Source organism: Dunckerocampus dactyliophorus, chromosome 11, assembly GCF_027744805.1.
Source record: "Dunckerocampus dactyliophorus isolate RoL2022-P2 chromosome 11, RoL_Ddac_1.1, whole genome shotgun sequence".
NCBI lineage: Eukaryota > Metazoa > Chordata > Actinopteri > Syngnathiformes > Syngnathidae > Dunckerocampus > Dunckerocampus dactyliophorus.
In genome coordinates this window covers 6,542,457-6,568,513 of record NC_072829.1, presented here as the reverse complement: position 1 = coordinate 6,568,513, position 26,057 = coordinate 6,542,457, and the positions used below count along the sequence as shown (strand labels likewise).

The window sequence follows — 26,057 nt, the reverse complement described above, 5'->3', positions numbered from 1 at the left end:
ATTGAAATATCATTGTCTCATAGGTTGGAGTTGGATTGTACTCACGTGAAAGATTCCTTCAGAAAGGACGCATATTTAGAACGTTTAAAAAGGTTTCCTTGTTATAAGGATGCACAGTGGCGCCAGGTACGAGCACACCGACAGGACACCAGCACCGGTTCTTAGGCTACATTCACACTGCAGGTCATTTCCGATTTTTTTGCTCAAATGTGACCTTTATCTGAATTTATCATGTCAGTGTGAACAGTACAATTCCGTTTTTTTCAAATGCAACTCAGGCCTCGTTCGTACGTAGATATAAATCTGATAAGTATCCCATCTACTGCAGTCTGAACAGTCAGGTCGCATATGTCCGACCTCTACATCATCGAAAGGCGTGGTTTACCGTGTGAGACTTGGATAAAGGTACTCGCTGATGTAGGCAAAAGTTCTTCTTCTCAGTCGAAAATTATTTTTAAAAAGTGTCAGTGAAGCGACTCCTGCCACCCACATGCTCCTCGGAACAGACTTTGAGGCAAGTTCCACACAAACTGCCGTAGCCAAAATTCTTGCCCTCTGTCTTTTTAATCTCCTACGTGGAATCATTTGGTTAAGAAAAAATTGACTCCCGCTGGACAAAATCCTTGAAATTGCCACAAACACGTTAAGGAGAGCACACACGGCAGCAACCTTTACTTCTGTAACCACACGGAAATGCGTTCACATTAACAAGTTGCATTTTTTTGGTAATGTGAACGACCACATAAAAAATCGGATTTGGACAAAAAATCTGAATTGGGCATCACACCCTCCAGTGTGAACGTAGCCTTGTGACATTCGTGAAGGAGTACATTTTCTGAACAATTCTTTTACTATACGAACGAGCCATTCATATAGTATATACGTACACTCAAAAGATCTGTTCCAAAGACTCGAACGTCACATGAAGAGAACGCAAGACAACAATGGCGAGCCGGAGCGACCTTCAGTGTGGAGTTAAAACTATCGTTTTGAGGGTGTAAGTACTACTTTAATGTCACTGATGTAAAAGGCAAGAACATACTATAATTGTGAAGTGTACATTACGTTCCGGTGCACAGTGGTTGTCCACGTCCGTTATGAGGAACTCATCAAACAAATTCCAAATTCTTTGACATGTGTTTTTCAAAAAATGTTTGTTTTCAATGGTAGCTAATTGCTTTTATGAAGTCGTCAATTCTGTTACTAATACAATTGTGCTTTTAGGAGAAAGTAACGAGTAACCACAACCCAACACTGCTTACTTGAGTTGAATTTCCTACTGTGAGCATATGAGGGTATCGAAAAAGAAGACATTATTTCACAGTGTGGTTGTTTCTGCTGGGTGTAATGATAGACATGTAGACCGCCCAAGGCGACGGAAGTGTAAGTAGGCGGAACTGAAACAGAAACACAAGCTACAGAGCAGTGGACGAATACATACCAACTGAAGTCATGGAATCCCAGATGTTCTTCTGTCCCGATCCATCCCATCCAGGAAAATACAACTGTTTTACTTTACATTTTGACAGCTATTTTTATGAGCATCATGTTTTGAACGAGCGTGTGATTTATTAGCTGATAATTTATCCTGGTTATGAAAAGAAAGATGAATAATAAGTGAATGTTTGGAAATGCAGCTGAGATTGTGAAGATGAATAAGAATGAAGTCCACTGGAATCTTCTGATTTAAAAGCAACATTAATTGTCCGCCATTAATAGCCGCTGGCTCTCATGGCCTCTGGTGAGCATCTCTCATATGTTTGAAAAGCCTCTACGGTCAAATTGAGGAAAACACGCGACTACAGTTAAGAAAAAACATGTAATCTATCACTATATTACACGTACTGTTCTCAAGGTTCAACAACAATCCAGCTGGGAGACGGTGGAAGTATGGGGCATCCTTTCGCCACGTTGTTTTCCCAAAGGAACTAATTATTTTTGGCATGGTAGTTGTTGTTTTTTTTAATCAACATATAAACTGTTCACCTCTACAGGATGACACTCAAACCAGAGATTGAAAGACAAGATAAAATGAGTGTGTCTTGGCTTTTTAAACACTTTTCAACAGCAAGAGACAACAAAAATACAATAACATTGCTGCTTCCGTGTGTTTTAATGCTGCATTTGAGGCTGCTGGGATGTCAGAAATAGAGTTACATAAAATAAATAAATAAATATGTATATATATATATATATATATATATATATATATTTATAATTTTTTCTGGGCGCCTTTATCATGAACGACATCTAACGTCCATACACAACTTCGAATGTTAAACGGTGATATCTTGTATAACCAATAAAAAGATAATTGTGGTTCAGATACCGTGTTTTCCGGACTGCAAGTCACACTTTTTTCATACTTTGATTGGTCCTGCGACTTACGTATGAAAATATGCACAGTATACAATTTAACATGTGCTGCCTTTAAGTTAAAGTGGGGTGGTGGTTTGTGTTTTGGTGACACCTGGTTGGGCTGTTGATGCAGTTAGGCACACTAATTGAACGATACAGAGCAGGGGTGTCCAATCTTTATTTCCACATACTGAAAATAGTGTTGTGCGGATCGATACTGAAATATTGATACCGCCGATCCCAGCTCTTTACCTGCTAATATTGATTCTCAAATTAAAATATTGATTCTTTGATATCATTAACAGGAACACAATGGAAAGTACCATAATGATCTTTTATTTTATGCGGTTGGTGGGAACTACTTTTTCTTCCACCTGGGTAAGCGTGTGATGTGTAAGCGCAGCCAGTTAAACTCAGTCTATTCAAACAATTGCTGATCATAAACGGAGCCATTTGTGAATAGTGAATTAGTTTTCATTCTTATGGTAGTTCTTAATAATTAAGAACCTATTTAAATGGTTTCTTTATTTAATTCATTCATTCATTTTCTATGCTGCTTATCCTCACTGGGGTTGCGGGGGTATGCCAGAGCCTATTCCAGCTGACTTCGGGCAAGAGGTGGGGTACACCCTGGACTGGTTGCCAGCCAATCACAGTGGTTTCATTATTTTACTTATTACATTTTTGTATTATTTAAAACACCATTTTCACGTATTAAAGCGGTCTTGTCCTCTGTTTTTTCTGTTGTTGGATATTATAGCTCGGCTGCGCTGTAAATCACCGCTACCTAAATATACTTTCAAGTTGCATCCTTCTAGTACTCTTTATGATATGGGCTACGCTAGAGTTTGAAATACATTGCTTTTTAAAATTTACTGGGCACATAAGGTGTATTTCCACAAAGTTTCAGATCGGTATCGCCGATACCTGCCTAAATATTACTCGGTATTAGATCGGAAAGGAAATCAGTTTTATTTGACTTTGGAAGCATCTTTTTCCCTCCTAACTTCTGCTGCGTTACCTTGCATTGCTCCTCACAAAGCTCCACTCCTTTGCTGTATGTATGCATGCTAGCGGCCCCGCCTCCCCTACAGAGACAAACAAGAGGTCTATGACTGACAAGAGGTCTCACTCTGTTCACCGTTATTCTATGGAACGGAGTTGCTCTTTGAAGCATCTAGGTGCCGAACCAATGCACAGGGTGAACCTCTTCCTGCTTGTTTGGAGGCATGTGATGAGGAAAACAGGCACGCATGCGCATGAAAGCTGGCAAAATTATTGAGTTAATTTTCATTTATCATGATTTAATTGTAAAATTTGAAAATTCCAGTAAATGAAACGTGAGATGATTATAATAATCAAGAACTTTTTTTCAGATATATTTTTTCTCTCGTTTACCGTTGAATCAAATGTGTCAGAAGCACCACCTCCACATGTTCTCCCCTCTTATTGTGTCACCAGCATTTTTTCCGAGATGTTACGTTGTGCTCTTTAAACCCAACAGCAATGACAAGCGCACATTCAGGTGAAGAATTAACAGAAGACTCCACACACAGAAAAACAGACTCCATTCTCCACTTTTCAAGCGTGACAAATACGAGGCTGAAAGGCCGGCCGTGTTGGCGCAGACCTTGAAGACAAAGCGAGAGCCGGACGAGCTGTGAAGCACAGCGCCGTTGCTCCCTTTTGGACTCGGTAACGGGCCGTGACGCATTCACAAATGAAGACGGATCGCGTTTGTCGACACGAGTCGAGTTTGCGCGGGTCTTTGCCAGGAGGGACGACGACAGCGGAGGGAAGCGGAGGTCCGTTGCGAGTTAACTGGATATGTAGCAAAGCCCAGAGGTGCCGCTTTGATCGTTTCTCTGTCTTTGTCCATCGAGAGCAACTCACCTGGTTCTCCACGCAAGTTCATTTCATACGCTCAGTAAGTCACAGCATACCACGGCCATTATTCTTCCGTGTTATTCATTTACGTGACAAAAGAGCAGAGGGACGCCGGATGGAACCTTCAGGCCAAGTCAATCTCAGCAGCACAGGTAGCGAAGCATTTGGACAACGACATGCTGACAGAAAGTCTCATGTTGCAACATTCAGTGTCATTTAGTTGCCAGGACAGTTGATATGGGGGCCAAAGGGACTTTGACTCGGTGTTGATAAAAGTGGGGAAAATATGTACAGGTCCCACAAGGGTGAATTGGAAGTGTGCTGTCCAAAAATTAGCCTTGATGCTGGAATTTAGACAGTTTAAAAGTATTTTCAGTAAGCCCTGCTGAGAACATGGCTGACTTTATGTGTGTCAGTAGCTTTAATGCTAGCAAGCTTTGTTTGTCCAGGCATGTCTCCAACATAGTGTGTGGCTCCAAGAAGCTCTACTGTGCACGTAATAGATGCCATATATCGCACACAACGTTAAGAACACTAGCATAGTGCTAACATTACATTCACATTTCAACAGCAACATCAAGCTAGATTAGCCTAGTCGCTGAAGAAAAACAAAATGATCAACCTTACGGCTCCCACGCCTGCGGCTGACTGACTGATAGTCAACAGCGCTTGGGGCTTTATTTTAAGACGTGCAGCGAAGCCTGCTTTTTTACAAAGTGATGGTTGTGTACATGGGGCAGGCTCATCAAGCTGGGAAGGAGGGTTTTTCCTTCATGACGTCATATAAAAGCTGCAACTTCAACAGCAAACATTTAAGTGCCTCTTCTCTCCAAAGTACAGTAAACAAGAGAAAGCGATAAATGTTTTCTCTCATTTGGTGTTCATAAACAGGCTCTAGGGACTCAGATTACTGTTAGAACACCATTAAAAAGCCCGTTTTTCATAATGGGGGACCTACAATGTTTTTGCACCAGTTTGCAGCAACATTCATCGTTAACAGTTACACAGGCAAATAATTTAATTTCCCTTTGTCTTGTTTCTTCTTTGTCAACCGTGTTTCCCAGGAAGCAAAAACACAACCACAAAGGCACATCAACCATGCTTGTATGGAAAAAAAGTCTTTGCAGTTATTTAAATGGTTTTAGAAGAAGTAAGAACTATTTTTTAATCGCACGTTGGTAAATTGCTAGCTTGACATCCACAAATCCTTCAGTGAGCAAGAAGACAAATGGCGGCGCATGCTCGGCTCCTCGCCCTGCAGCCAGACAGTTTTTGGACGTTGTGCTGGTGCAGGCTCACACGGGAGCTCATTTGGCAAAGGGGACGGTCGCCAGGGAGCTGAGACACAAGCAAAGCCTCCACTAATGAAAGCACACACATCCAAATCCTGGCGGCCCGCACTCAGACACCGAGACTCTCATATTCTCAAGGCTTGATCCCGCCTCTTTCTGCAGGTCTGTGTGGTCCTCTTTGGTTGAGTTCTGAGGGGACAGTGTTCAAAAAGTAAACCAACAAAGGGAAACGTGTGGTTTAGGGATTCACACAAGCACAATGGATGTTATGCATCCAGAGTGGACTTCTCTAAGTTCATACCAAAACAAAGCCATTTATCACGAGAATATCATGAAATATTATGTGCCTGTCACCATGGAAACACAAAGACCAAAAAATGAGTCAGTTTCTACATGGGATAATGTCAACAGACTCCAGCTGTCATAGTCTGTCTGGTTCAAAGATTCAAAGATGAAATGTAGATCTGGTTAAAGAATGAATACATGCTGGGGAGGAGTTTTTCTTTGTATAAATATACAGGAGGCAGCAGCTTGTTATAAAATCACAGACAAAGAAGTTTTTTGGGACTTTGACAAGCCTCAATTGCAGAGAAAATGGATGCATTTCATTTAAAAAGGGATCTCTATGCAACTTTTTAAACCAAAAACAGCACCGCCGGCTTGCATATCTTACTAACAGTGGTTTAAAAGAACAGATTGTACAAAACTGCATCAAAATTGTCATCAATTTTTGTTCATCCTGAATGAAATAATTGTTCATGGCTGTTGGTATTCACGTACAAAAAGTTGTCTCATAGAGGTGATCAACAATTAAAAAAATGTTAGTAGCTAAACTTTGCCAAATTGCCATCATTAGCAGACAATAAACAAAACTAAAAGAGGCGTGATATAATGCTTAAATACTAGAAATGTGCTAGGTTGAGCACATTTTCATTAGCAAAAACCAGGACCTGGCAATGAGATATGAAAAATGCATTTAAAGTATGCCTCTTTTGTATGGACATAAAATTGTTATCCAGTCATCCCTTGTTTATTGCAGTTAATTGGTTCCAGACCTGACCATGAAGTGGATTTCCTCACAGTAAGATTTAATATTAATACATGAAATATTTTTGTAGTTAGAGCATAGAAAACCTGCCGATGAACTTTTAAATACGTTTTTAACCATTATTAGAGCCCTGTAGACATGAAATAACATCCCTATCGTCAGATTTACACTCCTATTACCTAACATAGTAGACATAAGTGATAATAAGACAAACTCACACTGGGAAAGTTCAATGTTGTTGTAGTGTCTTGATCATAATGTGAGGCGATCGTCAGCCTATCATCCATCCTCGCTCGATTGATATACAGGGCAGCCAGTCTGACATGCATCTGGCATCCCTGTAGTGTACATCTGCAAAATAAAACACACTGCTGCAATACTGTACACCGTATAACCAAAGACACAAATTCCAAAAGAAGAACGTTCAAAAACCGGCACGAAAATGATTCCAAAAACAGAACAACACAAGCAACCTGAGGACAAATTCTTGTTAAGTTTTGGAATGCAACCAATATTTTCAAGAAAAATGTGCCCTCTCAAGTTGCGAGAACCTGGGAATTTGAACCGCCGTTGTGCATTACGTTCCCAATTTTACAAGACTTCAATTCAGCAAGCGTTAGATGATTAGCTCTTGAAAAGATATACTGGTCATATATTAGCATGCTAACGGTAAAAATGACATGATGGGTGTAGTATATAACATGGGTATGGTATATATGTATACATACAGATAATAAATATAATATTGGTCATACTGTATGTAAACATGTATGTATTTCCCTGAGACCCCACATATGTATTTGTTAGAAACTTTATATATTCTAGACTGTTTTTATTTGAATATAATTATACAGAGCCCAAATGGTTGCAAGTTGTAAGTCTACCTCACTTCAGTCACTCATAACACTAGAGTGCTAATTAAAAGAGAAGACATCGCAGGGATATCATGACTGTGCGAGGAAAGCTCTATGAGTGGAATACACCACACTCGGAGGACGGAACCACGATGCAATACACTTACCCATGAGAAAGCAGACCAAATGGGGATGCGGACAGGGTGGCCTCCCACGAGAAATCTGACCAAATGGAACTGAGTCAGGATGTTCCGTCACAAGAAGCAAGCCAGAAGTAGAAGTTCAAAGAGGACCCTTGGAAATATCAAAGACTCCACTTCCCTTGACCCGTGGGGTATGGGACAGTATAAGGAGAATTCTGAGCTGGGAGAGGGCAGGCATTTTCAGAGGAACCAGGAGCAGAGGGGATGTCTCCCTATTTGGGACGGCCGACTGAAATTGTATCCTTTTGCTTCAATCGATCACACCGTAAAATAAATCTAAGACGGTGAACCTGAAACTGACAGGGGTTTGGTGAGTTTTGTTTTGACAATGAAAATTTCCCTAACACTAACACTGTGCATATGTTTGTTTTTTCTTTGGCTTTTTGTCAACACTACACACAGCAGCTTTTCAGGGATTACATCACGTGCGGCAGAGTGCCCTAATGCCGCTCAATTTAATGGCCCAATGAAAAACAATGAAAAGCAGGTCATTTTCTAAACACTTGTTGAATGCGGTGTTCAAAACCTGTTCCCAAAGACTCCCTTTTCAACTTCTCCAAGCCTTTCAAAGTGTCACCCGACGGTGAACTGGACGAAGATTCAGAGTTCACCCCAACCACCAACTTTGAAACTGGTCATTTCTTTGATGAGAGATTCGTTCAACATCATGAGTTTGTTTTTACTGAACCTGGACTCAGGGGTGCCCGTCTGTTAGCTCGTTCACATCTTAACCCCTGCTAGCTATAGCTACATTTACATAGTAAACCAGGTAATGTGTTAGGGCGTGATTAAATACAGGACAAGATGTGGGAGACGGCGGAACTTGTGTGAACTGAGTACCCAATTCACGCAAGTTTCTGCACGTGTTACCGATGATTTGAGTGAATAGAGTACCCAATTAAAAACTTGTTGCGCAAGTTTCTGTACATGCACTCAGTAACGGGTGACTCGACTCAGTGAGCGATTCATAAAAACTCAATTCAGTGAAAGTTTCCCATCAGCAGACATTCGAATGTTGGCGCCCTCTGGGTAGCTGGAGGAATCAGCTACAGTATACAGCATATACAGTCCCTGACCACTGACTTATATATATTATAGACTTTTAAATGATCGAACATTAACGTGTGTCCCGAGAGCCTGTTTGACATTAGTGATGTCTGATGTGGTCAATAACATTAAGTAGAGTCACTGGTACAAATACATCTGCATTTATTTCACATACATCTTTTTTTATTTGAACTTTTTTTTGGAAGTTTTTACAGTCTAAATGATTCAACAACAAAATGAGGAACTACCACAGCAAAGTCCAAATCCTCTACAGGGGAAAGAAAACGATGCAAATATCACTGTAGCAAAAATTGACGCATGTATTTTGCCTCGGGGCAAAGGTACACTTAAAGCAAGTAAAAAGACACAAAAATAGGACAAAGGGTTGTTCTGGTCCAAGTTTTATACTGGAGGCCCAACAGCAGTTGAGGACAGATTTTTACTGAACTGTATTAATAAATAAAATTTTCTCTTTGACTTTCATTGATAAATAATATTCATTGTTGTTATTATTATTATTATTTAGGAGTCAATTGGGGGAGCAGGGACATATAATCACCCATAGAAGCCCTTCCTGAATCCATGGAAACATCAAAAGTCTGAAGGATGTTTTTGCTGAACATACAGTATAGGGTTATATCAATTTTGGCTAATGCATCCAATGAATATTGCTATGGACATTTCTTTGAATGAGTATGTACATACAGTAGGTGTACGTAACAAAGCATTAGGTACACATAGGCAAAGTATTTAACATAGGAAACGATGGTCGTTTTCATTGATTGGATGTGTGAAGAAGCATGGCGCAAGACTCAACAAAGGTTATTAGCTTGGATACAAATTGGTACTGTACAGGGTTCAGCTGAGTCTGAAGCTCTAACTCAGAATAGGAGGGCATTCTTTTTGGGTGTATAAATTTCAAAAAGGAAATAAATGACACGTATTCCCTGGAAACAGTTCACTCCGAATCCAAGAGGTTGCCTGCTGGCAATTCTGATGTCCCGCTGCTCTTTGAAACATAGTATCCAAGCGTTATCCACGGATTTCAGGTACTGCTCGTTGTCTTTACCAGACCCCAAAGTCTTTTGCTACCACTCGTCCTTTAGCGGTGGTTCTACTTGCAAAAAAATAGAATGTACTTTGGGTATTTCCACAATCCAGCTTCTATAAATCCACACTTACAGTATAAAACAAGTCACATCATTTTCATGTTGAAACGGTGAGGGCCAGCTTGAATGTCCGCAGAGTCCACGTTGGTGCCATTGGACTTGGAGCGAGGCACATATTCAACATCAATGTTGTTTTTATGTTTGCCTTTGCCTCTGCTCCAGACGAACAGGAGCAGGAAGCAAAACAAGACCATTCCCAGAAAAGTGAAACAACCCATAGCGGTGGACACTAAAATAGTCTTAAGGTCCAAACCCAGGGTGACGCCGGCGGTCCCGTTGGCAGTGGTGTTACTGGGATCAGTGTAATACTGGGTCCTGTTTGCGTACAGCGATCCAAGACTTTTGACGGCCAATGAGGTCATCAGGGTGTCATTCCCAGCGGTGTTGGAAGCAAGACAAAGGTATACGCCACCGTCTTGCACCTCTGCCGATTTGATCTCTAGCGTACCGTTGTTGTGGACCGTCACCCTGCCGTGGTTCCTTCCAGTCAGGACACGGCGGCGTGGAGACACCCAGGACACCGTGGGTCTTGGGGTCCCCTCAGCGCTGCAGTGCAGCAGAGCTTGCCGGCCTTCATCTACAGTGATGGTTTGGGTTTTATTCTCTCGTATTTTAGGCTTGGTGCAGGTCACATAGTAGGACAGGAGGCTTTCCTGAAACTCCCTGAAAGGTCTGCCTCGGATACCCTCTGGTGTGTTGCACTCTGGTTGGGAGTCCCCAAACAAGATAGAGTGCCTTTTCTGTAAGATCCACATGAGGCGGCAGTCGCACACAAGCGGGTTGTTGTCGATGAGGAGGACCTCCAGAGCTTCCGGAGACTGGAAAACTCCTTTCTCCAGGGTGTCCAGGTGGTTGTGAGACACATTGAGCACTTTGAGCCCGCGAAGACCCTGGAAGGCATACGGTTCAATAACGGTGAGCTGAGAGCCAACCAGGTGAAACTCTCTGAGCCGAATCAACTCCATTAACATCCCGCCTTCGATATGGCGGATGCGGTTGTAGGACAGGTTCAGGTGTGTCAGGTAGGGCAGATGCTTCAAGGCTTGATAGGGGAAGGATGACAAGTTGGTGTTTGTGATGAAGAGGGTGGTCAGGTTGAGGCCGTGCAGGGTGTTAGCTGGCACGTGATCCAGCGAGGGCCAGTTGTCTATCTCTAAATTACGCAGCCGGAATAACTTTTTGAAGGAGTACGGATGCAAAGTGCTGATAGTGAGGTATCTCAGGTGGAGGCTAACCAAGTTGTGAAGGTGAGACAGGGCCTCAGTGGGTACGACAGTGAGGTTGCACCTCTCCAGAGCAAGCGTCTCCAGGCTTAAAAGTCCACTGAATGCCCTGTGAGATATGTAAACAAGGTCATTGTCACCCACCTCCAAAAACTTGAGATTGTGCAAGTCCTGGAACATGTAATCCAGGAGGATGACGATCTTGTTGTCACTGATATCCAGCCGAGTCAGATTTGTCAAGCCGGAAAAGACGCCCAGAGGGATGAGCTTGATGCGGTTGCTCTTCAGGCTGAGCAGGTGCATGCTGAAGAGGGCGTTGAAGGCGCCCGGCTCAACATAACTGATTATATTCCCACTCAGGTCCAGTTCCTCCAGACCCGGGAAGGCCACAAAATCATCCGGGTTGATCATGGTCAGCTTGTTCTTACTCAGGTCCAGGATCCTGGTCTCGCCCGGGATGCCGTCTGGGATGCTGGGCATGCGCTTGCGGTGACACACGACAGCCTTGGTCTGCGCCGAACACTCGCAGCGGGAGGGACAGCCCAGGGAGGGGCCTACGAAGACGGCCATGAGGGCCAGTCCCAGGACTGGCTGCCAGCATGAGATGAGCGTGTGCAGCATGACTTTGCTCAAACAGTCAACCATTCTGTCACGGTTCTACAAGACAGGAAGACAGACAGAAAAGCGCAAGTTAATGACTCAGGTTGGACATCGGGATCGCTCTTAAGACTTTCCAATTTAATTCTGTAGGCTTACTGGAGGCACTTTATACTGTAAGCTGGTGAGTGGCAGTAGTGAAGAACACTTTTATAGAACAAATCATCTTTGTTGTCATTAGATTACAGTACACTTGATTGCCTCGTGCAGCAAGCAGCTTCCATTAATATGCGTAGGATAAAACAAACAATTTAACAAACAGGTAGGGAGGGAGAGACGGGTAGGTAGGTAGATAGGTAGGTAGGTAGGTAGGTAGATAGGTAGGTAGGTAGGTAGGGTAGGGTAGGGTAGGTAGATAGGCCTACTATTATTCAGTGACATTACTAATGGAACTATTTACATAATATTTTCATTTCACGTAATCCCTCACCACTGTGCGCTTCAAATTCCGCAGCTTTATTCTATCAAGGTAAAATAGATTAATATATTACATATTAATAGATTATAAAATATATTCATAAATCAATCATGCTGTTTCATGGTTGAAAACAGACTATTATTACTCAGCCTATTATTAAAATATGCACATTTAAACGAATGTTACATAGTTTTTGCCAAAATTAAGCATTTTCAAGCATAAAAAAGGCATTCAGAAGATGCATTAAAGGACGTTGTGATGATATGTAGTAATCGACACCGGTGTCAGTACTGTAATGTTCGATGAGACACACAAGCACCAGACTTGAACAGGTTACAGGTTCGAATTATCTCACGACAGGCACAATTATCCCTTAACACGGGCTGCTGTTACACGGGTTACTGCTAAAACTCAACTCACCCAACACCCAACATCACCTACTGTCCAACTCCCACTCAGCTCCCCTAGCACCAGAACATCGCAACGCACACGAGCACGAGTCATTACTTACTTTATTTATTTTGTCTACTTTATTGGGTAATACAAGTGTAAAGGTGGCTATAGGAATATTACTTCAGGTCTAGAGGGCTGTAATAATGTTAAAAACTGTATTTAAAGGGTCGTAAACAGATTTTCTGTACTCTACGAAATTATTTGATTTTAAATACTATTGATAACCTGATAATATTAATTTATCTGTACAAATCACTGTATGAGTTGCGGGTACCAGCATTGCTCAAGGATAAATAAAGACTTTAACAGGCCTGTCAATCTTGAAGAAGTTTTATGATTAGTTCCCCCCTACACCTCACTGCGTGCCCCCCTGGGAGACCCGCCCTACTATTTCAGAAGCACTGAGTGCACAAAATAAATATATTGCATATAGACTTTTGAGGGGAGGGCGAGTGAACACTTTCCATGAGAATAAAACTATATTCATTAGATCATTTCACAATGATGACATAAGATACATGCACGTTGCTGCAGATCTTTCAAGCATAAAAAAGAGCACTCTCGCACAAATAAGATGTCAACATTTGCAGCCTGCAGGCAAGAAACAGCTGGTGAACTTCAGCGTAATGAGGCGACCGTTTAAGCATAATTGTCAACTGGAGGAATAACGTTTTACACACTACAAATGGTTGACCAGACTTCATTTTCGAGAACAGTTTTAGTTATGGGCGTCAAAATCCCTCACCCCCTCTCAAAAAACCCACTCATTTTGTACCATGCAAGTTCCTTTTGGACTGAGACTAAATGAGTGAGGCTTCTTGATGAATATTTCATGTGGTTTTTATTTGGTGAGTCAAAATGAGTGGATGTGGCATCAAATATTCAACTCCTCTGCAGGTGATACTGGCTTCGTCTTTCCTTGCTTTTTGGGGCGTTTATGTTTATGCCGAGTCTCAGCAGAAACTTGTCAAAAGTCCAATGATTCATGCTGACATCAGCTGCCAACGATAAATATGTGCCATAGAGACGCATTTGTCTCTGTAATGTGTCATCTAAATCCAATAATATGACGCAGTATCAAGCAGATAACGATGGAGAGGATGGAGAATAACAAACTAGCGGCTGAAGGGCCACACTGATATTGCTGTGCATATTGTATATCATAACCCCCCTCCCTCAAAAACATCAATACACACTCGGCTGAGGGTGTTGTGTGGTGTTGGTTGCCATCGTAGCGTCAGCCTATAATTAGTCTTGTCATTAATAATTCACCACAATGACGGTGTCAAATGAATGCGTGCACAGAAGTGCAATGTTTGCAGCCGATTGCGGTGCCTCGCTACTGTCTTTGGCTGCTTAATAAGTCCTTTTTGCCACCTTAAAAAAGACAAATCTAACATTCAAAACACAGTTATCACACTGGTGAAATAAACAGCCACTTGGCCAAAGTGGTCGGGTCATAATAAAACTGCGCCGCAGTTAAGAGATTGTCAAAAGGCATTTAATGCCGGAAGCTTAAAATTATGAGCAGCACCACAAAGGCAGTAAAAGTAATAAAAACACATGCTGCCACATTAATAATCTCTAAAATTGCAGTCCAAACGCACATGTAGGGAGCAATCACAGCGGAAGTTTAAAAGTCACCTATTAAGCTGTAAGATCCGGAATCAAATTAATAAAATGCCTGTGTGTATGTTTGTTCTGCTTTTTGTGGCTGTTATTCCAAAAGAATGATTAGCCTCAGCACGGGGTTTTCACTTTTACTATTAAAAGGGACTGTTTGCTGCACAGTAGCCTAGTTGGCCACACAGGAAGACCTGGGTTCATATCTCTGTTTGTGAAGTCGGTTGTTCTCCCTGTGCGTGCGTGAGTTTTCTCCGGGTACTCCCACATTCCAAACATATGCATGTTAGTTTAATTGTAGATTCACATAAATGTCAATGGTTGTTTGTCTATATGTGCCCTGCTATTGGCTGGCCCTAACCACTACTCCTTAGTTACTCATTAGTTCTTCATTAGTTCCTCAGTAACTACTTTAAATTTACATGCCTTAGTTCCTCAGTAAGTATTCTACTCATTAGTTACTCATTAGTTCCTCAGTAACTAGTCAAAATGTATGTGCCTTAGTCATTAGTTCCTCGTTAGTTCTGCATTAGTTCCTCATCCGTTCTTCATTAGTTCCTCAATAACTACTGTATTTTTGTGTACCTTCTTGTAAAGTGTAACCAAAATGTCTGCATTTTCCACAATTACAAATTCAATTGCATAAAAATTGTTTACCACAAATATAGTACAGTGGAACCTCGGTTAGTGTATGCCTCGGTTAGCATGTTTTTCAGTTTATGTAAGAAATTTACACCAAAATTTTGCATCGCTATGCCTACGTTTTTGGGTTAGCTTCCAATATGTTGCACATCTTACTGTGGTCGTAGTGTATTTTTTTTAATCACAAAACATCCTTTTTAGCAACCTATTAGCATACCAATACATCAGAGGTTGACTCTAGTTCTTTGCTATCTAACACAGTTACACCACAAATCTCAAGTCAGGTGGTCTGAACCAAAAAGTCAACAGACGTATTTTTGTCCCCCTGAACTGGGGTTCATGTCTGGTATTCACGTACATGTCCGTAGCGTGTGCTCATACACAAAAGCAGCCTCACAGAAGCGACCGACACTTTGGAGTCATTGTGTGCTCATGATGGCCATACATTCAAAAAAAGTAGCTAAACTTAGCCACATCGCTATCATTAGCTGACAACAAACATAACTAAGTCAAAGCAGGAAGAGGCGTGAGATATAATGACATTCATACATTTGAATGTTGGCATCCTGTAGGCAGCTGGAGGAATCCGCTGCACAACGTCCCTCTCACATGGGCTAGCTTCTATTACACTTGTATGTCAGGTAAGCATGTTACTTGTAAAGTTGTTAAACTTTTATGGTGGCCACAGCTTGACCCTGAGACAGAGCATTTCAATTTCCAGAATTTCCTATGGGGAAAGGTTTTAGAAGGAGAGAAAAATTGAGGCGTGTTCATCCTTAGAAGTTCCACTGTGTTCATTTTGCAGTCCAAACTGACCTAAACTCTGAGAAAGGTGAAAATTCTGCCTATTAAGTGCTGTGCAGCAACTCTTTATACAAAAAACTCCTCTGTGAGAGTTTTGCATTGCTGAATAAATCAGTTGAATGTGGAATCATTGAACACGCAGGCTGTTAAAGACTATTACACAGCCAAAAGGGATTAAAAGGCTTCTTAGTAATAAGTAGTTGACCCCCCCTACACTCTGCGCCAAATGAAAATAAACAACATGAAAACTTCTTGGCTCACAAATTTAGAATCTTTGTTTTCTTCTGCAAAAAATGGTCTTAAAACACAAGCGGATGATTTTCATATTTATTTCACGGCATGTCGGCTGCTTACGCGCGAAGGCGAGCAGCTCTATGAACCCGACGCTCGCAAACAGACTGGGTGACAGGTTGCAAAGATTCCGGAACATCCCTGCTTAATTTGGTGTGTCATGGGCTGTTCTAAAATTAAACAGGGAGCGGAATCATCTGCATTTCCCCTCACGGGCTGCTCATACACCAGCAGTCTACGATGCAAAATAATAATGATGGCACGCTTGTTTGCAAAGGAATACAACGTAAACCTACCAACAGAGCATATTCCTGTCGAATTAACCTTCACAAAGCCCAGACGAGATACTGTATATTCACTATTTTCATGGCATTCATGTGTGATTCTTCATAAAATCAGTGTCTGAGCTGCTTCTCGCCTCCGCTTCATTACAATAGTTAGCGGGGTGCCATATGGCCAGCTCTCCATTGCTGCTGACTTGGAAAAGCGCAGCCAAATGTGCATGAGGCTGTTTTAGACTTCAACAGCTTTTCGCCACATTTATTTCGGTTTGTGCGACGAAAACTTCTCACATTACAAAGTGGGACAACTTCACATGCTCTGCACAACAGCAATGCTAAAGCACTTAATGTCTTACAAAAATGCCATGAGGGGAAAAGACATCTTCTACTCTAAGTGGTCCTTAAAGACCCGTTATCACATCCTGTCCTGGCCGTCCTGTTTTTTACTTAAGAAAGTGATGAAAATTGTTTTCATTGTTTTTCAAACTAAACATACAGATTGAAGAACGTATTTGTATTTATTTTCATTTTAATATTTGTTTTAATTAATGTATATGTAATAAAATATACAATAAATATACATTAATTAAACCATTTTAAATATTTAAAAATTAAATATTTTTTTTGCATTTTATTTCTTTTCTACGTATACAGAGGATGCATACTTTAAATGTATATAAAATTATTATAGGGCATCTTTAAGCAAACTTCGAGTATCATTTGAGTATCTCATTGCCGGGCCGCGTTTTCGATCATCAAAATACGGTCATCCTAATACAGGGGTGACTTGATTAATGGAGCTCAATCAAAGTGGATACACACAATGACACACACCCGCACACACACACAGAGGGTGTCTAATCAGTATAATGGCAAGCGATGTGTGAAGGAGTGTAATCAGAGTAAGAGCGAGCCAGTGTGGTAACCTCTTGACCTGACCAGCGCTGACACAAACCGTCATCATGGGAAGGCGCCCGTGTGTGTGATGTATTGATGTTGGTTTGTCACGGATATTGGGGGTATTCTGCAGCTCAACAAAACCTACATTCCCCAAACGGTACTGCAACGGTGGTTATCAGCTAACTTTGTCAAGTCCGGTTCTCTCCTCTGTTCTCAGTGCGCGTTCACATGAGTGGGGGACGCTTGACGTCATATTATTCTACTTCCACTCAAAAAAGTAGCCTGGTGTATTGGGACGAAAAATAAGTAATTAATTATCATGGAGCGTTATGAGGAGTTCTCAAAAGATTATGACGGCTAAAAGCGACACTGTCGCCGTCGATAGAGCGAGGGACGACCGCTGACAGAATAATGTTGAGCATGTATCAGAATCAGAATGACCTTCTGATGCGCAAGTTAACACTGATTTATTAAACCAACTAAACCCTACTAGTCTTTGCATTTATCAACGCTCAACATAGCACAACTTTGACATTTTAATACTTATCCACTTAAAAAATAAATAAATTGGAGCAACAACTATCTTTATTTAATCTTTCAAATGTATGTGTGCTTGTTGTATCTCGTTGTGACCAATAGATTGCAGGGTTGACCTTTTATTTTTTTTTATTTGACTTTTTTTCCCCTTGTTATTATAAAAACGTGTTTTCTTGCAGTTGATTGATGCCTCATAGTGTTTATTCCGACTGAGTACTGAGTACTCTGAGTACTCACGCAAGGACTGCTGTGACATACACTGTACTTCTGCTAACATTGGCCTCATTATTAATATTTCATATTGCATTTTATTCTTGGCATATTCTAGCATATTTCCTAGTCTGAAAATTTATCTTATAGATGTAAACAGATAACAGTAGTATCAGGGAATGCACTTTTCCCCCAGCGGTATCCACCGCAAAAGAAGCATAATTTGTTCATTCAACTCACGAGATGTGACCCGACATTACTTTGAGGGAAGAGCTTCTGTCTGTATCGGTATTGGTTGATATTGGGATTGGTAATAAGGTGTTGGACAATTACGGTATACAGTCGTCCCTCGCTACATCGCGGTTCGAACATCGTTCCCTCACTCTATTGTGTTTTTTAGAAAATGTATTAATAAATGACCGTTTCGTGGTTGACTATTGACTGTTATTAGTTATAAAAAGTTGAAAGACAAGTCATTCGTAGTATTCTGGCCACTAGGCGTCAGTAATGTTACATTGATGACACATGAAATTACTGTACATTACCTTCACACTGCATGGAGTCAGCCATGGCATGTCTGACACGACAGTGAAAAAACAGGTCTCCTGCCATTCTGTGTGGAAGTGGTAAGTTTTTTTTACTTTGTCCTTCTTCTTTACTCTGTTTGAAACCCTGTCTTAAGAAGGTTAACTAGTTAGCTCAGTGGCATGGTATGCTTAAAGCAGCGGCCGTCTCATGTCCCTGCAGTGATTCTGTAGCCTGCACATTACAGTTAAGCAATGTGTTGTAACAAAGACTAATAGGTGACTATAGGGATGTTATTGTATGTCTACAGGGCTCTAATGGTGGTAAAAATCGTATTTAGAAAGCCATAAGCAGGTTCTCTATGCTCTAACTACAAAAATATTCTGTTCATTAATATTGAATCCTACTTTGCGGAAATTCACTCATTGCAGTCAGGTCTGGAACCAATTATGCGCGATAAACGAGGAACTACTGTATTGGATATTGGTAAGAAAGACAATATCAAGCACCTCTAGTTAGCTTAAATGAATGTAGTGGCCTTAAACACATCGTGATGGGGTCCAAACATTAGAAAGACATGCAAGTGTTAACATCACTGCAAACTACAAGCACAATATTAAACTGTTTTGGCAGGTTAAGATCTCATTTGATTGAGTTCCTAATATTGTGGCTGCTTCTATTGTTTGCAATGCAATCTTGGGTTTATTGAAATTATTTAGTTTTATGCCCCCTCTGGAACTATTCACTTCTACTGTTGTGTTGGTAAATCAGGTTTCCTGCGGCGACAAAACGCCTGATGATTGGCGCCAGTTGATTATGAGCCAACGACACGGCCGCCCTTTGCGAGGACCCTCTCGCTAATGGATGCGGCAAAAGGAGGAGCGCCCTCTCTTCCCGCTCATTACCATCCCATTTGATAGCCGGCTGATGCACTTTGGAAAAGGTGGGCTAATTGCACACACTCTGCGCTGCGAACTAACCTGCAAGTTAATAACATCTTTCCTTCAGGGCGGCGTCATTATGAGATATAAGCCTCATTAAAATGAAATTATGATTTAACAACTTTCCCTTGTGATGACCCGACGCTGATGCACTGTTATTTTGTCGTTATGCGGGAAATTAAGACATCAAACACCATTCTTCTTCTTTGTCTTGTTCGCCTCAGCGTGAGTAAGAGACGTCCGCGGCAAAGTGGAGGTCGCTTTGAGCTCGTTGGTGTTTTCAGCCAATTAACCGAGGACAAGTTGGAGGCAGCGCTGCGAGATGATGATGCAGAGGAGTGCCGGATGAGGCCACGATGTAGCACATTCTCTCCCTGCATGATTAAACATCATGTTCCTTTCTTCCCCTCACTCCGCCTCGCAGCTTTGACGCCTTTTCTGGCACTCTGGGAATTTATTTTACTCTCCTTTTCATTGCCATTTGATGCGGCTCTTCCTCCGGAAACTTGTCTTCCTGAGTCAAAACATCCAAATGCAACGCTTTGATTTTGCCTTTTTAAAAAAAGGGGGTGTCGATAATTGCCGGGTAGAAAAAAAAGCCAATGTCTTCCCGCCCGCAAAAGTGAGGGAGGCTTTTCCGTGTGAAGGGGAATCACATTATGTGCAGTGATCAGTGCCGGGGGAACACATCAAACACAGTCGGAAAACCTTTCCCGAGGAGATAGACGCGGGCCAATTTCACAAGTGGCTTTTTATTGGTTGATTGCACAGAGGCCAAGTTGTTATCTAAATCCTCAAACTACACGGGCCAAATGAGAAGTGCCTCACGGCGGTCGGGGGACGTGCAAGCTTACCCGCCAGAAGAAAGACCTACCAAAAATGTTTACAACTGTTATTTTCCCCCCTCAAGCGAGGCTAAGAGTCTCAGCGTGAACACAAAGTGGCCGTCATGAAGTCAACTGTGAACGTACAGCTGCTCCACTGAGCATATCAGCCTCCCACAAGGTCACATTTCCCCACCAATCTTCTTCAAACTAACAGGGGTTATTGCTCGGTGTCAGCGCAAGAACCCAGTTTATTATGTACAGTACTGTTGTTTGCAATCCATTGTGGGCTGTTCAACGTGAAGCAGCAGAGAACAGGCCTTCAACATTATGTTAATGCGATCAACCACAGTAAAGTACCGTGTTTTTGAAACTTGCTGCGTGCCAAACTCGTGAGGGAAAGTTTTCCTGCCAGAGCATTGGAGACACGTGTCGCTACACATGAACCAAAAGTCCTGCTTCCTCCGCATCGATCGAATTATGTATCTACAAATAACACAATAAATAAAAGCTAACTTATCTTTGTTTCTTCGCCAGGAGAAAACAACTAAAATAAATGTTTGAAATCATATTGTTGCTCAGCAGGTTGTGTAGCTAGTGAGTGTTGTTATTTTTTCATTTGATTTTGCTGTGGTTAATTTAACATCGAACTGCTGCTCTGTTACTGCTCGCAGTCACGTTAGCACAGCCAGGCCAGGCCAGCAAGACACATGCTTGGAATAACAACAGAGCATTACTTTGCACACTAACAGGGATTTTTGAACATAAGGTGGTATTTATTGACAGAGACATGAATTCAGACTCTGTGACAAGAAAAGAGCAACAGGAAAATGGGGGCTCAGATCAGGTAACAACAATATTTCAAAGCGCTACACAAAAAAAAAACATGACCCATTCAAACGAGAACACAACATGTATTGAGTAATTCTCCAGCTGTTCTATATTTTACAAATATTTTCTCAGATCACATTTCTTGTAAGCTTCAATGGAGGTGTATGACATGTAGCTCCAGTGCAATATAGGTCAAACAGATATAGAAAGATGTGATAGCAAAATCAAGCTGTAAATTATATCTCATGATATCAGTGCCGCATGGTAGACGAGTGGTTAGCATGTTGGCCACACAGTCAGGAGATCGGGAAGACCGAGGTTCGAATCTGCGTTGGGCATCTCCGTGTGGAGTTTGCATGTTCTGCCCGTGCGTGCGTGGGTTTTCTCTGGGTACTCCGGTTTCCTCCCACATCAGCCTCACAGATTTTCAACATGGAGTTCAGTTTGAATGAGATTTGAAATGTAGTGAACCCACCGTAGAGTTAAATCTACTGCTGACTGATTTAATTTCTCATTTTCCTAATTACGCTTCCCTGCATGCTGGAGCGAAGGGTGGGTGGGGGGGATGTCTAATTGGCTAGTAAATAGTTTCAAGTCCAACATGAGTGGTGGTTGTCCACTGTGCCTGGCAGGAAGAGAGGCAATGATGTGCAAACTGACCCGTGATTGCTACACTCAAGCGGCTCCAATTAGAATATTAATAATTAAAAAAAAAAAAACCTCAACTGTGGTGTTTGCGTGGAGTTTAGAAATGGAGTCCATCTCACTGAGGGGCTAAACGTCCCTACTGGACATGCTTATTTCTGTTTTTACTGACTTAGTTTAGGAATGAAGGCTTTGACATGTTGATGGTTGCATTGAAAAGTTCCTCAATAGATGTCCATTGCATGCCATCCTTATTAAATGTAACCCTTCTCTTGTATTTTGATGATGTAAGTCACTATTACTAACTTTTTATGACCATGTATCCTTAAAGCAGGAGACACCATAAGGCCTGTTTGAAATGCAAGGGTCCGAGTTCAAGTGTTCATGCTATCATTTCCCTCTCAGGATCTGAGCAAGCACTAATGTGGGTCAGGGGCCATGTTGGAGAAACACCTCCATGGCACCTTCTCACCTCTATGTGCGATGCGGGAGATCGCAGCATCATCAGGGCTTTGCAGTGCAGATCAGAAAATGAGGCATCAGGTCTAATAGGAATGCAAATATGATTATTTTTAGCCACATCTCAAGTACCTTATACATAGGGCTGCAATGGCACATGTATTCATGATCATACCTGTAAGCATAGAACATTCAGTACAATACGGAGGTGTTCCAAGAGAAGTGTAACTGCAGTACCTCTACCTAGTGGCTGCAACAATTCATTGCTTTGAGCCTGTGATGCACGTAGTCACACATGTTGAATGATACAGAGCATGCAGGACACTTTTTGTGATGGAATACTTCCTAATACGCTTGTAGTAATACGCCTTGGAGTGTATGTGTCTGTAAGTAATGTGCAACCATAATTATATGATACCTCTGTGGATTGAAAAATGACGTGTTTTCATTAGGACATTTTTTACTAAGGCTGTCAAAATTAACGCTTTAACAGAGGTAAGTAATTTTGTTCATTAATTACGTTAAAATCTTTAGCGTCATTAACGCACGAGCATCATGTCAAGCCCCATCGCTCTGTTATGGTGGCAGATGAAGCTACAATAGCATCCGCACAGAGTTACACACACAGAGTCTGCTGCTCTAATAACTACATTCTGACCTGAACACATCAACAGCAGTGCAATTCCAACATCATATACAGTATCTCTCTCCAACTCACAAACACGTCTCACTCATTGTCCTTATTGTCCACTTCCTCATTGCCACAAGACGACAGCGAGGTGCATTCACTGACACCGAAAATCACAAGGAAATCTTTATTATGCGTGTATGTGAGCGCTAAATAAACAGAAAGACAAAGAGGATTAGCACAGTACAACAGAAGTACAATTTGCTGCATTTGAGTATGCTCGGAAATCCCAGAAAATACATCTACACTCAGTTACGTGGTGTCTTTGAACGCAACCTCAAATGGCTCATAATAACGCGGTTAAAGTGTGATTCAAATGTTCTGCTGCTATCAAAGAGACTGGCATTGAGTAAACACATTTTCGAACATGCGTGGTATGTTTTAGCTTGGTTTAAATTTAAGAATTTTGCATAAAATTTAATAATATTTAATTAAAACACACATACATTCATAATATGTACCTGTATAATGTCCTGTCATTCATCTTGCTGTTCATAAAATACAGCATAAATGGGCATATTTCACACACAATGGCATATGGTGATTAATCATGATGAATTAATTTGAATACTGTGATTAATTTGATGACAATTTTAAATAATTTGAAAGCCCTACTAATTATTTCTAGCTTGGAGATTGCAGCTGCTGCCATTGACTAACTCGATACACACGTTTGATTTTTAGTCTATTTTAATTCATTTGTTAAAATATGGCTGTTTGTTTCTACACATCGGGATGCGTCAGGGCGCCATGTCTCCTTTCAGATTCTGACTTTTATTAACTCATTCAATACCAAAGACGTAGTTTTATAAACCCGAACGCGCCATCCCAACAACATATTTATACGTCTCTTTAAGATTTTTTGCTCAAGAGGCAAAAAGGGAAGCTGACGCAACTCTCCACGAATGCATTTCACTTCAGAACAATTTTAAATCATAAAAATGGCCACAAGGTGGCAGAAGTGCATTTGATATGCACTCGGCAGGGATCATGTGGATGGAAAAACCACACAAGACAGGAAGGAGGAAGTAAGAGAGCGTGGGGGAGTGTTGCGTGCGCAAGGTTATTGTAGGGGAATTTTAGCGCGTGCACATGCGCGCACACACGCGGGCACACGTGCACACATAGTTCATTTCCAAATCTGAAAATTATATATAGTTCATGGTGTTATATTTGTAAATAAATTGTTATTTTGATGTAAAACAACGCCTTTTTTCTGTTGTTTCTTTTGGTATAGTTGTTTACATATTTCAGCCGTCACAAAAGCAAAACATATTTTTGTCAATGTGAAATTACCCTTGAAATGTATCTTTTCACAAAAAGCTGGTTTTCTCCCTTTTCTAGCCGGGAACTGATATTTTCCCGAAACTTACCTATGTTCTACTGCTGATTACTAAACAACGGAAAAAGGTAGAAACAAACTTTTTTTCCTGATGATACTGATGATACTGAAGGGGTTGTCTTTTGAAAAATGGCTGGGATTGAATGACTTAACATGTATGTTTTTATCGTATCCATGGCCTTAAAAAAATACCTATTTCAGCTTCTGTAGCTTTAGTTTGTGTCCTTGTAGGTGGGAACATTGCCCCCTCCCTCGGGCTTCATTTACTTCTCTTGTGAATTTAATGATGTTGACACTCCTAAAAAAAAGCCTGCTCTGATAATAGCGCGATCATAAATAGCGGTAAACGCGACCATGTATGTTTTTTCCTCTTCGTTTTTTTGACTGATGCGACTTATATTATCTAAACCCTTCTATTCCGTAGTTTTTATGTTTGTTTTCAAAATCATTCCAGCTGTTTTCTTCCTTTACTGTACCAAAATGAACCAAACCATGACCATAGGACCGGAGGTACGTATGGAACCGTGATTATAGCATACCATTACAGCCATACTTACATGGTATATCTACTATATGAATATGTATTACATTTTTTTACTTTTCACATAGTCTCACATTGACTAGCAGGCGCTTGTGTACCTAATGTTGTGGCCATGCATGTATCGCATTGACTGCACTAAGACAACCATAGCAACAAGATGGAGTGCTTGGAAAGAGCGAGGATCAGCAGCTCCGGGGCACTAAGAGGCCCCCACGCACAAACAGCCTTCCGCTTGGCTTGTGCGGCGAAGTCGAAGCTCAATTAATCCGTGTTAATTAGAGATAAACAAGCTAGATCGAGTCGCTTGCGCTTTTGTGCGTCCGATAGCCTTTTAGTTTGTGCAGAGTCATAATAGCCTCGTCTCGTGTGTTCATCCCTTAAGTGAGCCGAGTTAATCCAGTGTTTCATCGTTTATTAAAAAATGATGAGATTTGGTTACAGGCAAGAGAATAGACGGAGTGTAAAAAAATAAATAGGATAATTAAATGTACGAGGACTTAAGGTTGGAGAGAAATAGTCTGGACCGTCCAAATTGACAGTTGGTTAAAGACCAGTTTGCACCACATTAGCAGCTCCATTGCAGCACATTCCAAAAGACTCTCCACCCAGTTGGCTCTCATACAATATAAATGTTAATGCACCATTATATTTACATTGAGGAGATGTGATTGCTCTTTATCGCCCCGCTTAAAATAGAACAGAGGGATATAATTTAACCAACAAGTCTGCGTGGTCCTGAATGTATTGAATGAATAAGAAACATAAATAAAATCAGAAAATAAATAAATTAATTATTACATACAAATACAATTCCACAAGCTCAACAAGAATCTTCATGATTAATTCATGACATGATCCATAAGTCATGTTGATGAATCCAGCAGGCCATGGAAAATGCTGCACAAACAAAACATAACTCAGCATATTACTGGCTTCCACTCCAACAGACGCCGTGCCTCAATGAATGCCTCCTTTTGTACACTTTATTGTAATATAAGAGTTACAGATAGGATACAGATACAGCCGGCGATACAGAGCACTGTTCGACAAAATAGCCAGACACAAAAACAGTTTCTTCCCCCTGGCTGTCAAACTATTGAACACTGAACAAAAACCCCTCCTCCCCAGCCCCCCCAGGCTGACCTGTATGTATGTACAAGTATGTATGTATATATGCATGTACTACTTTATTATTTATATTACCAACCACTGCTATTTGCACCCATGAACATTTGCACTACATACGTTTCTGCCGTAACACACTGTGAATTTGTAACCTGAAATATTGTAAATCCATAATTACAATTATCTATATTTTTCTATGTAAATATGTGTACTAGTATTCTCCTTCTTATTTATATGTA

The 26,057-nt window shown here is 41.2% G+C and overlaps 1 protein-coding gene across 5 annotated transcripts in view; it reads right to left on the bottom strand.

Moving 5' to 3' along the window:
* Positions 1-7,022: 7,022 nt before the first annotated feature.
* Positions 7,023-26,057, bottom strand: part of lingo2 (leucine rich repeat and Ig domain containing 2) — a 252,837-nt gene continuing 233,802 nt past the window's right edge. For 2 of the 5 annotated variants that reach the window (XM_054791870.1, XM_054791871.1), the window contains exons 5-6: positions 22,136-22,208; positions 7,023-11,738 (exon numbers count right to left, since the gene is read on the bottom strand). In XM_054791870.1, the coding sequence (XP_054647845.1) occupies positions 9,885-11,738; positions 22,136-22,168 (1,887 nt within the window). In that variant the 5' untranslated portion in view covers positions 22,169-22,208 and the 3' untranslated portion in view covers positions 7,023-9,884. The remainder of the gene's footprint in view (positions 11,739-22,135; positions 22,209-26,057) is intronic. The other 3 variants (XM_054791872.1, XM_054791873.1, XM_054791874.1) reach the window with 2 other exon arrangements.